The 15,820-nt window shown below is 42.5% G+C and overlaps 3 protein-coding genes across 8 annotated transcripts in view; 1 reads left to right on the top strand and 2 right to left on the bottom strand.

Moving 5' to 3' along the window:
* GGCT (gamma-glutamylcyclotransferase) overlaps positions 1–14,172 on the bottom strand; it is a 42,977-nt gene extending 28,805 nt beyond the window's left edge. For 3 of the 4 annotated variants that reach the window (XM_032235573.1, XM_032235572.1, XM_032235576.1), the window contains exon 1: positions 3–2,024. The gene's annotated coding sequence lies outside the window, so the exon portion shown is untranslated. Of the gene's footprint in view, positions 1–2; positions 2,025–14,143 lie in introns of those variants that run through there. The other variant, XM_032235575.1, reaches the window with a different exon arrangement.
* Positions 10,215–10,634, bottom strand: LOC116521156 (uncharacterized mitochondrial protein AtMg00860-like). The gene has a single exon (XM_032235853.1). It carries the CDS (start codon positions 10,632–10,634, stop codon positions 10,215–10,217), a length of 420 nt encoding a protein of 139 aa, XP_032091744.1.
* Positions 14,173–14,201: 29 nt separating the features above from the next.
* The window catches only part of ENTPD3 (ectonucleoside triphosphate diphosphohydrolase 3), a 32,956-nt gene continuing 31,337 nt past the window's right edge, over positions 14,202–15,820 (top strand). For all 3 annotated transcript variants that reach the window (XM_032235570.1, XM_032235568.1, XM_032235567.1), the window contains exon 1: positions 14,202–14,241. The gene's annotated coding sequence lies outside the window, so the exon portion shown is untranslated. The remainder of the gene's footprint in view (positions 14,242–15,820) is intronic.

The following is a 15,820-nucleotide window of genomic DNA, read 5'->3' as shown; positions in this document are numbered from 1 at the left end:
ACCTTTTCCCAGTTTTAGACTGTGACTGTGCTGCCCAAGCAATATATAGATAGTGTAGTAATTAAAAGCTGTCTCCTTTAAGAAATTACCTTCTGGGAAATGTAGACAGAGACTGCCTTCTGGGAAATGTAGTTCCATGACATGTTTGCACATCTGTGTTTCTGATTCGCCAACTCCACCGGGAAACAATGAGTGTGCCTCCTCTCTCAACATGGGAGCAAAATCATCATCTTTTTACACCACGTGATGAGACAGATTATGGAAAGTCAGCCGTATCTTAAAGTTGATCTGAATAAGATTCCAAAGCGTGGAGCTAACTAGATGCCCCGAGCAGGACTAGAGCAGTCGAGGCAGAACTTGCATCTCAAACTCCCAAACTCCATTTGCATTTAACTGAGAAAAGCTGCTGGGATTTCCCCCACCCCTTCTTGGAGCAAAAAGGAACATCCCGTTTCAGTGAGAAAGGCTGATTAATTATCCTGAGAAGAAGGACTTTGTTGTGATTAAGAAAATGTGCTAAAGGGGTGCAAAGAGTTGCATGAGAAAAGCAGTCTCTACAACCTAGCTGGCTCAATCTGTTCTGAAAAGCCTGTTTTGGTTTGTGGAAGAATGCTTACAGGCTAGACTCTTTGTTTCTCCTCTGATATACTGGAAAAGCAGATTCTGCATTTAGTAAAGCATGTTTGCATTCTGATCTCGCAAAATAAAAGAACTGTTTGAGTGTAACAAAACTAAAAGTTTGATTCCTTTTCTTTGCAAACCAAAGAGAAACTCCATCTAAGCTTAACTGAAATTGCCTCATGGAAAGGTTTCCATGGAAGCAGAATTTACATAATAGAAGCAGCTCCTCTAGCCTGGCTAGGTCAATTTGCATATGAAAAACCAGGAATGCTAAGCAAGTACACAAATTCTAACCAGCAGAAAGTCACTACTTAGATGTTTCATTTACTTTTGTTTGACACCTTTAACAGTACAAAGCGAACACAGCCCAAAGGGAAGAGAACGGGAACCCCAAACTGGGAGTCAGCTTTATAAACCTCAAATAAAGGAAAAGTGCCTAAAGCCAGTTACTTCAAACATTAATTGCACACAGCGCCCTTTGGTGGCTAGCCTGCAAACTACAAGCCTATGTCAAAGCTTATATCACGCAACACCCTACTGGCCAAAAGGTGAAATGAACTCAAAATTCATAATACTTTTAGGAAATTTCCTGTGCTAATCCTAGTCATGGAATCTTTTCTAGCCATGGCAGATGCATGAGAAATGCTGAACCCCACATCTAGCCCCGACACAAACTAAGAATTGGTTGTCCAAAACTCAGAATTGGATGTCCAACTCTCAGAAAAGGCAGAGGCATCTCAGCATTGAAGCAGCATAGAAAGCCTACTCAGACTAAGCAGCTGAACCTGTTGGGGGATTTGGAAAGGCTTTATCAATGGCACAAGAATTCCTGGAAGATGTTGCAGCGACTCTGCGACAAACCCAAAGAAGAGTTACCCCGCAAACACCAGCATTCAATGGACGATGACTTGGATGAGCTCCTCATGTAATGGACAGTTTATGAAGGCTGCCTCAACGACATCCAGTCACAACTAAATGACAAAAAACTCCAGAAGGACATGCTGCACCTCCAGATGTTAAACAAAGACATAATAGGCAATTTTGAAGTAACAAAGACATTATCCAAGCCATTCTTAATAGGAAGACTACACTGGATGAGAAGGCCACATCCGAAGTGTCCCATTGTTCGCATGCACCATCTCAGCGGTCGCATGTTGATTCCTCTCATGCTTCTAACAAAGCATCCTCATCTAGTCCCAAGGACACACCGATAGAGAAGGCCACATCTGAAGTGTCTCAACGTTTGCATACACGATCCCAATAGTCACATGCAGCTTCCTCCCACTTCTCTAAGAAAGCCTCATTCCTTTACCCAAAGCCAACCAGACTTGAAGTCACCAATGTTCTCTGCTCCAGCAATCCACCCAGAAGCAACTTACGTAAAGAAGAACAAAAAGCACTCACCAACTTGAGGAAAGACAACAACATAATCATTTTCCCAGCAGACAAAGGTAACGCCACTGTGGTGATGAACACGTCTGAGTACCAAGCCAAACTATCCAACCTACTCCAAGACCCTGCTTACAAACCTCTAAACACAGACCTCACCACCTACCAAATCCAAAATAAAAGCCTCTCCCATTAGTGAAGAGATCCAGCAAAGAATCATCCCCACAGAGAAATCCACATGCCCCAAGCTCTATGGCCTCCCCAAGATACACAAAGAAGGAACACCACTCAGACCCATAGTCAGCTTCATAGGCTCACCTCTACAGTATCTTGCCAAATTTCTTGCCAAACAACTTCAGCCCTACACAGAATCCATCACCTCACACGTACAAAACTCACTCCACTTCATAGAAACAATAAAGAAACATAACCTACAACCCAGCGACCTACTCGTGAGCTTCGATGTCATATCCCTCTTCACCCAAGTGCCTATTTAAGAAGCCTTGACAGCTATCTAAAACAAATACAACCCCCCTAAGCACATCCTAGATCTGACCAACCGCTGCCTAACCAACACATACTTCATCCACAATGGACAAAGATACAAACAGATAGAAGGAGCACCTATGAGATTACCCCTCTCACCATCATCACAAACCTATGCATGGAACATTTTGAAACCAACGCGTTAGATAAATCTGAACACAAACCCAAACTCTGGCTTAGATATGTAGATGACACTTTCATAATTTGGCCACATGGGAAAGAAAAACTGGACAACGTCCTCACACATCTCAACAGCCTACACCCCAAAATACAATTTACTATGGAAATAGAAGTTAACAACCAACTTCCCTTTCTGGATGTCTTAATCTACACAAAACCCACTGGCTCTCTAGGACACCATCTACCAGAAGAAGAAAAAACACCAACCACTACTTAAACACACAATCTCATCACCACCCTGCACAGATCAACTCTGTAGCCAAGACCATAATCTCCAGAACCAAAGGCCTAGCTGACAAAAACCACCTGAAAACTGAATTACATACTCTTACAAAAGTATTAATTTCCGATGGATTTCAAAGAAACACAATTACCAACCTAATCCAAAAGGAGACACACACACCCCAGAACCGAGACACAGAACAGGACAACGGCATCACCCTCCTCCCTTACAGCAAAGGCACCACAGATAAAATCAGCAAAATTCTCCACAAACACAATATCAAGACAGCTTCGGCACAGACCGAAAAATAGCCAAAATCTTAAGAAACCCCAAAGAGAAGATCCAGCTAGAAAACCAAGGAGTCTATGAAATACCATGCAAAATCTGCCCAGCCACATATATTGGACAAACTAATAAGAGAATAAATGCACACATCGCAGAACACAAGAACGCAGTCAGAAAAGAAGAATAAACCTCCTCCCTTTTCCAGCACCTTAAAGCAACAGGACATGAAATTGATTTTGAAGGAACCAAATTAATCTCCAAACCTGAACACTTCAACAAGAGAATAATTATGGAAGCCATCGAAATAGAGAAACACCCCCACAACATGAATAAATGTGATGATAACTCCTGCCCACCAGCCATCTAGAAACTAGCCCTAGTCAACAAACGAGTCCCAGCCACGAAAACTGACACCGGACCCAGAACAACACAGGACGCCATCACCAATCACCCTTACCAAACTCAACCCAAACCCATCCCATAGACGAAATGCAACCACCATCCAGAAGTCAAACCATGGCGGCATCACCAACTGCTGCACCCCCTCCAAACCCCACACAAACCAAACTGACACACGCCATGAACACATGGCCAGACCACAAACTCGGAGCCAAACCAAAGCCCGGGATGTTACATCACAGCCATCTGCTCAGGACATTACATCACAGAAATCAGGAGGTTACAATGCAAAGGCCCAGGATGTTACAATGCAGCCAACCTCCCAGGATGTTGCAGCACAGGATTCAGGATGTCACTACACTAGAGCTCAGGATGTCATCACACAGCCCATTACCCAGGTCGTTACAACACAAAAGACTAATGGGCACACAGCTAGTACCTCAGCCACACAGGATGTTATGAAACAGCCAACTAATCTGCATACATCAACTCCATCAACTAATCAAGATGTAACAACACAGCCAACCATCCCACTTACAGCAACAAAGCCAGCACTCCACACACTCCCACCAATATTTATAGAAAGACGGCAACTCCGATTACGCTTTGCTCGCACAAGCATAAAGCCGAAGGCACCAGCCTGAAGTGGTGAGTGGGATCTCGTCGAAACGTTGCCAAGATACTCTCAATCTTACACAGGAAAAGACACGAATACGCCAAGACCAAGACCTGCATACCTGTACCTGTTAAAATCTACGAAAACACACACACACACACACACACACACACACACACACACACACACATATATATATATATATATATATATATATATATATATATATATGAAGAAAAAAACACGAGAAGGTGAAGAATCACTACATGCTGTTTGCTTTCAAATTCAGTCTGTAAGTCCCATTCCAGTGAGTCACATAAATTTAATTTATCTGATAAGGTGACTGCAGATATATATATATATATATATATATATATATATATATATATATATATATATATATATATATATATATACATACATACATACATACATACAGTCACCTTATCAGATAAATTAATCTGCAGTCACCTTATCAGATAAATTAAATTTATGTGACTCACTGGAATGGGACTTACAGACTGAATTTGAAAGCAAACAGCATGTAGTGATTCTTCACCTTCTCGTGTTTTTTTCTTCTTCCTTGTACTTTTTCTTCTTACTCTTCATTCCATATCCTATTCCTGGTCTATAATCCATAAAGATTGACAGAGCCATATTCCATTTGCATTAACTCTATAATAAGTCTATCTTTTGCACATCTGAAAGAAATGATATAGCTCTTAACATGACTCACAAGTAGGTGGGATTCTGAATTTACTGATATTTTTTTAAAAAAAATTAAAAAATGACAATGTTTGGAAAATTTTCCTGCTTCTTGTAAATATGCAGGTCTTTATGTTTGCTATCTCTACATTTTGATTGTAGTGTGTGTGTGTGTGTGTGCGCGTGCATGCGCATGCGCACACACAATGTTTTTTCCCATTCCCCTTAACCAGAAATTATTGTTTTAAATATAGAAAGGAGATGACTAATAAGAATCTGAACTGTGTTCTTAGAGAAAAGGTGGAATATAACACAAATAGATGAATGACATGAAGGTTTGTACCACTTTTCATTTTAATATCTCTACTTTCAAAGAATAGTTGTTTTTCCAGATTATGCTGAAAAATATAGAGGGCTAGGCAGTGGTGGGTTCTGGATTCCACAAGCCTCTGCAACGCTCCAGCTGTTCCATATGTGCCATGCACATGCACGGAAGCACCAACAGCATAAAGCACTAGTAAGGGGTGAGGGTGGGTGGGTGGGCCCTCTGAAGCACTGTACCAGAACGGTGTCTGGTGCTCCAGCCAGGATCCAGTACACCCGTACCGTGGCGTACCACCTGCAACCCACCACTGGGGCTCGGTTTTAACTCTGCACTTAGATTGGGTTCACATACCATACCAACTCATTACTTTCTTAGACATACCAGTAGATTACTAAATAAACAATTGACCCAGTCTATCAAGTGTATTTTGAATGATAAATCAGAATTTATAGTCACAATGAATGGGTTTCCCAATACTTTTGACAAATTAAGCACGCTCTATTTAGAGCAGTATCTGAACCCAAAAAATGAATACCTGAAAAAAGTTGAATGGTGCATTCCTGAAATGTTGTTCAGGGCTCATAGCACAGGCATTTAACATCATAAAGATGTGACTCCCAATTGAAAAGGAAGATGTGAACACTATATATAAAATATTAGATTATGTGCAGAATTCCATTGCTGAATCTTTACCAGTATTAGGCTAAATGGTAGTAGACAGTTGCTCCAATAAGAGAGTGATTGTCAATTTGAGGTCAATTGTATTTAAGTATTTTCCAGTTGACAATTACAGTAACTTTCTTCTAGTATGAAGCTTGGTTTTAAGAACAATTTATTTCTCCAAGCTGACAGTACTATAGTCAATTAAATTGTTTGAAGTTTCAATCAGTAACCCTAAACCTAACCCTTACTAGGTTCTTCATCATTAACGGAAGATGCTAAGTAGTGTGACAATTGCCAAGAAAATTGCTAGTAGGCAGGTTCGTAACTGGTGAATAGCGATGATATGCCTATCATAGAAGATATAGAAATGACTGTGGTTTTTCTATTTTTGACATTGGTAAGAAATGTTTTGCTCTTGATGTTCTTGCTTTTAGGCAATTGAAATACGAGAACCTCTAACTTGGCATGATAGCCAACAGTTTAGCATATCTGGAGAAAGACCCATCTCTTTGGCTGGGTTAAACTGCCTTCAAATTCCTGCTCCCTCTCCTTGTATATATTTAAGTCTAAACACTGGTGTGATGAAGTAAATGAAAATTATTATTCACGTTCTTTAAGCTAAATATATAATTCCCCTGAAATGTAGCTTTGTAAACTTATTCATCCATAAAAGGGGAACTGTGTGGTGGATTGTAGGTCAAATGGAAAATAATTAGATTAATTTATATTCTCCCCATTTCTAACAGAATATACTAGGCCAGTGATGGTGAACCGTTTTTGGCTCACGTGTCAAAAGTGGGCAAGTGCATGGGGGGTCATGCACCAGTGTGCCACACCCATAATGCAATGCACGACCCCCAGCACGCATGCACGCATGATCAGCACTCCCCCCATTTTTGCATGCTTTTTTTGCCCTTCCCAGTCTCCAGAGGCTTAATAGGAGCCTGGGGAGGGCAAAAACAGTCTCCCCCGCCTCCCCTGGAGGCCCTCAGGAGGCTTCAGGAGCTTCCCTGAAGCCTCCAGAGCACAAAAAAATGGCCCTATGGGCAAACCGGAAGTTTGGAAACAGACGTCTGGTTTGCTCGTAGGGCAAGTTTTAGCTCTCCGGAGCCTTCAGGGGGCTCCCAGAGGCTTCCCTGAAGGCTCTGGAGGGCAAAAATGAACCTGACAAATGGCTCCACATGCCATCTGTGGCACACATGCTATAGGTTCGCTATCCCGGTACTAGGCATTACTATAATTAAATGAACAAATAAAGGCATGTTGCTCTGCTCCTTAAGAAACTGAATCTGTTTACAAAGTAATGTTCCATAATTTCTTTTTCTTTAAGAATACAGAGAAATATCCTTTTTTTGGCACTCAGAAAGCCATTCAGTATTTCCTATTTGTGACTGCTTGCTCAGTTCAGCATTCAGGTTAATTTCTTCACATGTTAAAACATAACATTTCTTTGCATGTTAAAAAATGTACTTGCATGTATACCAAACATTTCTCTCTTTCTAAATTTGATTTTTTGTTTTAGAAACCTGCTTCCTCAGAGATATTTACAGAGTGTGGTAAAAAATGTCACCTTAAAAATAAGCAAAGTTATTTCAGTCAAAGCCATATACTCATCTTTATATTTTGATCATACTCTCTGGATACCTTTTTACATTCTGCAGTTTACTCTGATGGTCATAGATTCAGTTCTGTGAATGCAAATACCCCACTTACCGTTGCTTTAACCACTTAGATCAGGGGTGACAAACTTGATTTCATTGAGGGCCACATCAGGGTTGTGTTTGACCTCAAGGGGACAGAGTGGGCCTGGCCAGGATGGGTATGGCCAGCTTGACATCACTTGAGTTGGGGGCGCCTATTCTGCAGAAATGGGCTCCTGAGCTCGGTTTTTGGCTGTGATGGTTTCTTGCAACCCTCTGCCAGCAAAAACGGAGCTTGGGAGGGCCTGTTGTGGCCTCCCAAGCTCTATTTTTGCTGGCAGCGTCATTACAGGCCAGTCCTTTGATGTTTCAAGGGCAGCCCCGCAGGCCATATTCAGTTCCTCTTCCATTTTTCATCTTTTAAACAAACAACACTATTTTAGCTAAATATTAATTACTTCTGAATTATTTACAAGCCTGGGCAGTGAGCAACTACAAAACTTGCAGATGACCAAACTAAATATTCCTGAATTTAATTCTTATGGGCTAAAATCCCTGTTGGACCTATCCAATCACTTTTCAAAGCAAAGGAAAATCTGACAAATTGTGACAGGTTAACAGAATTTATATACTCGGTAGTTGCTTATAGCACACCTCATGTCTTCTCTGGTGAACTAGGCCTGCCTGATTTCTGTCTCTCTATTAACTAACCGGATCTAGCCCTTTTCAGTCAGGTTGTGTTCGTGCTCCTTTCCCAGGCTTGCCTGGATTTTCTGCATGGAATTTTGTTATAAGGCGATCATCCTGGATATTCCTACTTTTCACACAAGATGCCTCTGATAAGGGGTAGCCCTTCCACTTGATTAAGTATTGGAGTTGTATCCTGTGCCACCTCAAATCCAGGACTTGTTGAACTTCATAATGGGTTTGGCCCCCTATGACCACAGGATCTGGGAGCTCCCAGGGTAGTGGTCTCAGAGTGGATCCAATCTCGGGTTTTAAGAGGCTACTATGAAACGCCGGGTGTATCTTCCCCAGTAATCGAGGCAGTTTCAATGGCACTGTGACTGGGTTGATTATCTTTACTATGGGGAATGGTCCCATAAACTTTGGCCCCTGTTTCTTACTAGGCAGTTTTAATCTCAAATATTTTGTGGAGAGGTAAACCTTCTCTCCCACCCAGAATGGCCGTTTGCTGAGCCCGGTGTTTATCTGCCTGTTTCTTATAGGTTTGTGCCGCTTTAGCCAGTGCTTTTTTGACATTTTCCCAGGTTGCTTTCAGCATCGACATCCAATCAGTCAAGCTGACTGAGGAGGAGGGATCCGTCGGATACTTAGGCATTGGGACGAAGTCCATACCACTCAATATTTTGAAAGGCGTGACTCCTGTGCTACTGTAAACAGCATTATTATACGTGACCTCAGCAAAAGATAAAAGGTCTGCCCAATTGGACTGCTGATAGTTCATGTAGCACCTCAGGTACTGCTCTACCATGGCATTCAGTCTCTCTGCTGCCCCATTCGTGCTCTAATGAAAAGCTGAACTAAGACCCTAAGATGACCCAATGGATTGCAGGAACTCCCTCCAGAACTTAGCCGTGAACTGGACCCCTCTGTCTGAAATAATTATTCGAGGTACTCCATGCAGTCAGTAGATATGCTTCACGAACAGTTTAGCAAGCTTGTGAGCCGAGGGTAGTCCACTTCAGGGTATGAAGCGTGCCTGTTTGGAGAACAGTTCTATTACAGTCCAAATCACTGTGTTTCGCCCACTTTAAAGTCCATTGTGATATCCTCCCACGGCCTCTTTGGCTCTGCTACTGTTTGCAGCAGTCCAGAGTGGTGATTTCCCAGCCATCTCTTCATTGTGGCACAGATGGTGCAACTTTTCATGTAACTATCCACATCTTTCTTTATGCCAGGCCACCAGAATTGCCCTCAGGCTAAGTGTAAAGTCTTTAGGAACCCAAAGTGGCCTCCCGGTTTGGCGTTGTGGCTTCTCTGGAGGATTAGGGTGCATTGGGATTCTGGGACGTAGAGTTTCGTCCCCTTCCATGCAAGGTCATCTCTTTTTGTCAAGATGTGTTAGTTATTTTGGAACCAGGGGTCTTCTAGCAGTTCGATTTTTAGCCTCATGATTAGGTCGCTTGCAGGTTGGTTTTGCTGGTCATGGCGTTGCCGCCTGCTGGTCACCTGGGCAGCTGTTTAAGTAGAGGGAATGATGACGTCCACTACGTGCTCCAGTTCGCATTTGTACTGAGGCATGTGGGAGACGGCGTCAGCTAGAAAGTTCCTCCCCTCTGGAATGTGCTTTAACACAATATCAAAATGGTTGAAGTATTGATCCCATCAACTTGTTTGGGTGATAGTTTCCATGGGGTCCTAAGTGCCTCCAGGTTCTTGTGGTTAGTCCACACTTTGAATGGTTTCTGGCCCCCTTCCAACAGGTGTCTCTAGGTCAGCAGTGCCCATCTCATTGCGAAAGCCTCCTTTTCCCATGCGGCTCATTGTCTCTCTGTGTCTGTGAGCTTGCAGGAGGTGTAGGGGCAGATTGTAAGTTTCCTTGGTTGTTTCTTTGGAGTAGCACCGCTCCCAGTGCCATGTTGCTGGCATCTGCCTGGATCATGAAGGGTTGCTCGGGGTCAGCACCGGCTCCTTTGCAAACATTTCTTTTAGTGTTTCAAATGCCCCTTGGCAGGTTAGCTCCCACTGTAGGGGTTGTCCCAGATGAGGTTTCATTCCTGGGCTCTCTGTCTTCAAGAGGTCTGTTAGAGGTTTGGCAATTTTCATAAAGGAGGGGATGAATTGCCTGTAGAAGTTTGTAAACTCTACGAAACTTTGTAGCTGTCTCAGGGGGCATGGGGGTTTCCAGCCTAAGATGGCTTGTACTTCGGCTGGGTCCATCTCTATTCCCACATTTGACATTCGGTAATCCAGGTAGTCTAACCGTGCACGGTGGAATTTGCATTTTGATACGACGTACAGGTTGGCTGCCAGAAGTTTTTCCAGTACTTGACGGACTAGGGGTATGTGGTTGTTCATGGTCTCAGTGTAGATGAGGATGTCAATCAGGTAGACGAGGACCCCCTTGTAGAGGTGCTCATGCAGCACCTCATTTATTAACTGCAGGAATACTGCTGGGGACCCCTGCAGTCCGAAAGGCATCACTTTGAATTGAAAGCTCCCTAAGGGGCAGTTGAACGTTGTTTTCCACTCATCTCCCTCTCTGATACTTACTCGGTAGTATGCTTCTCTGAGGTCTAATTTGGTGAAGACTTTTCCCTTAGCCAGATGAGATAGCATGTCCTTCATGAGGTATAGGTCGTATATGAGGTATAGGTCGTATACGGGTATAGGTCGTGTATGCATATCCCATTTATCCCTTGAAAGTCCATACACAATCTCATAGTTCCATCTTTTTTCTCCTTGAAGAGGACTGGTTCCGCGACCTGTAGCTTGGCTGGCTCAATGAACCCACTTGCTAGGTTTTTGTCTATGTATTTGCACATCTCTTGCATTTCCCAGGGCGTAATGGCGTACAGTTTGGGCTTGGGTCTTCTCAAACAAACTCTGTCTCAAATTGAGAGAGAGTTTGTTTGAATGAAGTGAAGAAAGAAACACACACACACACAGAGAGAGAGAAATTACTCACAATAAAAAAATTACAAATTGAATTACAATAATTTTGAATTCCCCTCTCCCTCCGTCCGACCTACATACCTTTTCCAGCTGTGTCACAGAGGATTTCAACTCTCCTCTTGTCCGCCCGCCATGATGAAAATGTAAATGTAAAAATAAAAAGGTAACTTAGGCAAGAGTTGCTGCTGCCAAATCAGGAGGCAGAGAACCACGTGCCTCCTTTGCATAAGGAATTTTTCACCTTTTAACCCTTGCTTAACTCTTATGCAAAGGAGGCCTGTAGTTCTTTCGCCTCCCCCTGCACTTAGCATTAAGCAGAGTCATCCACTGTGACTCTGGCAGCAACTACCTTAGCCTTTTTCCTTTTAATTTTTCTTTTCTTTTCCTCATGACACTGGTGAGGCCCCGCCCGCCCTGACTGCACATCCCTGCTGCTGGCTCATATTTAGCTGGTTGTCCACTAAGACTCCAAGATCCCTCTCACAGTTACTGCTATTAAGCCTGGTTTCACCCAGTCTACATGTATACTTTTGGTTTTTCTTGCCTAAGTGTCAAGTGATGAAGCTCCCACAACTTCCGTGGGAAACAAAAGAAGTCAAATTGCTCTGATTCAACTCCCAGACACTTCAGTAAGGTGTTTTCATACAAGTACTAGAGTTGAAGTATGAAACCTAGAAACAGTTCTAAGACCTCTAATTCTCATTCATTGGCGGGTTCATTAAGGTTGCTTCTCTTTGAATATTCTGATTCCCGAAGTCCCAAGATTTTTATAGCTCAGGTGTAGCAGAATATAGGTAAGCTTTGGCTTATGACAATAATGTAAAAGTGATCCTGGCAAATTTTCTGGTATTCCATTCTCTCTTTTTTGAAAGCACACAACACTGTAAGTGTATTGGACTCTGTTCTTTCTTGCAAACATGTGACATTTCATTTCATCTTCCATTTTACTCATTCCATCAATCAACAGATTTGTTTCAACCCAAAGTGTTCCATTTCTTACAAACTCTGTATTTTCTCAGTGTAATTTGCTGGTAGAGTCTTTCCAATATTGCTGTAGGTTTGAGTAGCAAGCCCTTTGAAATATTATAATACTATTCATTTCTGTTGGAAGAAATATCCATCTGGTTCAGTTCCAAGCAGGGAGAAAGATATTAGAAATATGGAGGCTGATTGGAAAGATGGTTTATTGATGAAGCTGAACCGCATGGGTTGTGATTCTGGGCAACTGACCACATGGAGTTGAGATGGGAAGTATTTATACCTTCTCTTGGGCTTTGTATTTGAGCTTCCTGTTCCTGTGCAAAAACATGTCCTTTAATATTTTGTTGACTGTTCTCAGATTCCTATGGGGGTCCCCTTTGCAGGGGTTATGTAGGGATCATAACTAGCTCTATAGGCAAAAGAGGAAATGCAAATCCTAGGTGCTTGTCTGAGCTAATTTTGAACTGTTCTGGGGTGATGCAATGAAGGTGATTGTGTTCTGAAAGGGTGTTGAGCAATTCTTGTTGTGGCTTAATGGCTTTTGTCCTGTTTTGGATCTTGAGTGAGGGGGATTGCTTCTAATCCTACAATTCTGCCACAGAAATCGCAAGCAGCCTATGGCTGCAATTAGTCCTGCCCAGAACTGTCTGCACCAAGATGGCATAGCAATAAATCCCAAATGTATTTGGCAAAACAAGAGCAAATCAAGGAGTTACAGGAGCAAAAGATCCAGGTAATTAGTCCAGAACACCTAAAGGAATGGCAAGTTCAAACGTTGGCATGCAACACTTCAGGAACTCAGTGTTTGCTCCCAACAAATGCCCCTCCCCACAGTGTCTCCTTAAGTCTCATTCTCCAGGTGTGCCGGGTGAAGATGGGTGGGGCACTCTCCCTGCAAGTAGCCTGCTCCATTTGCACTGATCACACCTTCTCTGCACCTTTCGAGCCCTTGCATCAGGAGGGGGTGGTTCTTGCTCCTCGTCTGAGCTCTGTCTCCCCTGTTCATCCTGCCTTCCTGTCTGAAAACCTTACTAATTCTGAAAAGTCTTGCCTGGACTGACTCTGCCCTTCTCCAGTTTCCTCCAAGGCCAATGGAGCTGTCCTCTCATTTGCTGTCAGTTCTTGTGCCAGCTCATCTTCCGCTGCAGATTCAGACTCCAATGGGGTCATGACAGAACAATTACCTTCTCAACTAAGTGATACCTATTAATCTACTCACATTTCCTTGCTTTCGAATTGCTAGTTCAGCAGAATATGGGGCAAGTAACAGGAGCTCACCCACTGCACAGTTTGGGTCTCACTTTCCAGCTGACAAGCTCAGGGTCTTTAACCTCTGAAGCATTACGCCCCTCATATGTCATAGGTAATGTAATCAGTAACTATGCTGCAAAAGTACTATGATCTGGTGGTACATGATTATCAAAGTACGAGTCTAATAATCCATGCCTCCAACTGCTTTAAAAGTGGCTCAAATGTGCTGCTTCATGTTTAGGGATTATTATTTTTACAATTTCTCTTCCCCCCCCCCCCCCAAGTCTCTGGTGCCCTAATCAAGCATTAGTAAAGACAGACAAAATTTTTGAAGCCAATACTTTCTGTCCTGTTCCTTGTTAGCTATTCAGAAAAAAAGAGATAGAGACAGACCAGGGGTGGGTTCCTGCCGGTTCGCACCGGTTCTTGCGATCCGGTTCGTCAGTGAACCCGGAAGTAATTAACTTCCGGGTTCCTAGCTCCTAGCCCCTGTCGCTGGGTGCCTGCAGGGTTTTTCTTTTTAAAAAACGCCTCTCCGGATGATCTTGAAAACCTGCAAGGTTGCTTTGGAAGGGGACATATGGGCAGCATTTTCCCCTGCCCCCCTCCCTGGGAGCCTGCAGTTTTAAAGCAAGCCTTTGCACAGTAAAGAAAATCTCACGAGCGAGAGAAGTTCTTACTTGCTTTTACTGTGAAGTTGCGGAAGCTTCCAAGGCTATAGGCAAGCAGAAATGGGTGGGGGAATCCCTCGCAGGTTTTCAAGATCGTTTGCAGAGAGGTGTTTTTTAAAAAGAAAATCCTGAAAAGGATTTGGAGAGATTGGCAATTGGTCTTTGGTGGGGGGGGAATCCCCAAAACAAGGAGCATAGCCCATTCCCCCTCCCAAGAAGAACGTTTTCTTTTTTAAAACCCCTCTGCAGAAGCTTCTCTGTGGAAGCTTCCAAGGCTAAAGGCAAGCAGAAATGGGTGGGGGAATCCCTCGCAGGTTTTCAAGATCGTTTGCAGAGAGGTGTTTTTTAAAAAGAAAATCCTGAAAAGGATTTGGAGAGATTGGCAATTGGTCTTTGGTGGGGGGGAATCCCCAAAACAAGGAGCATAGCCCATTCCCCCTCCCAAGAAGAACGTTTTCTTTTTTAAAACCAGAAATGGGGTGGGGGAATCCCTCGCAGGTTTTCAAGATCGTCTGCAGAGGCATTTTAAAAAAGAAAACGGTCTTCTTGGGAGGGGGAAGAAGAAATGTTATTCCTTTTTGCAAATGTTTTATTTGTGATGCAATATGTTGCTTTTAAGTGTTTAGACCAGGTTTATGTGTCTCAAAGTGGCTGCTTTTCTATGGGCAGGCCAGGTTTGTTGCAAGGCAGTGTGTTTCACCCTCCTTGTTTAGGTAATTCTGAGGTGGTTGATGGTTCTGTGAGTGCCTGTCCTTTATAATTTTCCACATTGCCTTGATGGTTTTTATTCCAGTGACTTTGTCTTTCCTGTTCTAAGACTTAGGGAAAAAAAACCTTGTTTCATTGGCAGTCTTTTTTTTGGGGGGGGGGGGGATTTTTATTTTTTTGGTTTTTTCCTAGCACTGTCATAGTTTGTGGGTGTGGGTGTGGGTGGGTGTGTAATGTCCCGCAGTTATCTATGCATTAATAATGATCTAGTAATATTAATAATATCTAGTAATTAGTAATATCTAGTAATAACATCGTCTTGGCCACTCCCACCAGGTCACATGGGTGGCAAGCCACTCCCATCCGGTCACACAGGCAGCAAGCCACTCCCACAAAGGAGGCCACGCCCACAGAGTAGGTTCGAACAATTTTTGAAACCCACCCCTGAGACAGACCATCATTTTCTCCACTGGAAGTTGGAACCTATAGTACTATTATTTTCTATGCAATAGAATTGATTATTCTTCAGTGGAATGCTTCCAAGTTGATTATAATTCTGTTGGGCAGATGATAAACCAGGAGTTGTCTACCTTGTGTGTTCTACTAGGCATAATGAGAATTGAAATCTCAAACATTTCGAGGACATTATACACATTCAATATTTAAAAGTCATAATTAAGTTTTTAAATTTAAGAAAAAATAGAAACCAAACTGAAATAAAAGAAAAACTAAGAAGAAAAAAGTTTGATCTTATATATGAAATTAATGAATTAATAGCCATTAGTTTACTAAATATCAACATTACTGTAATATAATTAATACAAAATATTATTTTAAAATCTAAAACAATATCTATCATACAGTAGTAGAATATATTGTATGATATATCTCATCATTTCCATGAAAAATAAGTGTTGAAAAATGGCATCTATGGAAGGTTGAGACAGGATTTCTGAGAAGGGTTGCAGAAGATGTAGG

The sequence above is a fragment of the Thamnophis elegans genome, chromosome Z (assembly GCF_009769535.1).
Source record: "Thamnophis elegans isolate rThaEle1 chromosome Z, rThaEle1.pri, whole genome shotgun sequence".
NCBI lineage: Eukaryota > Metazoa > Chordata > Lepidosauria > Squamata > Colubridae > Thamnophis > Thamnophis elegans.
This window is presented reverse-complemented; position numbering and strand designations above follow the sequence as displayed.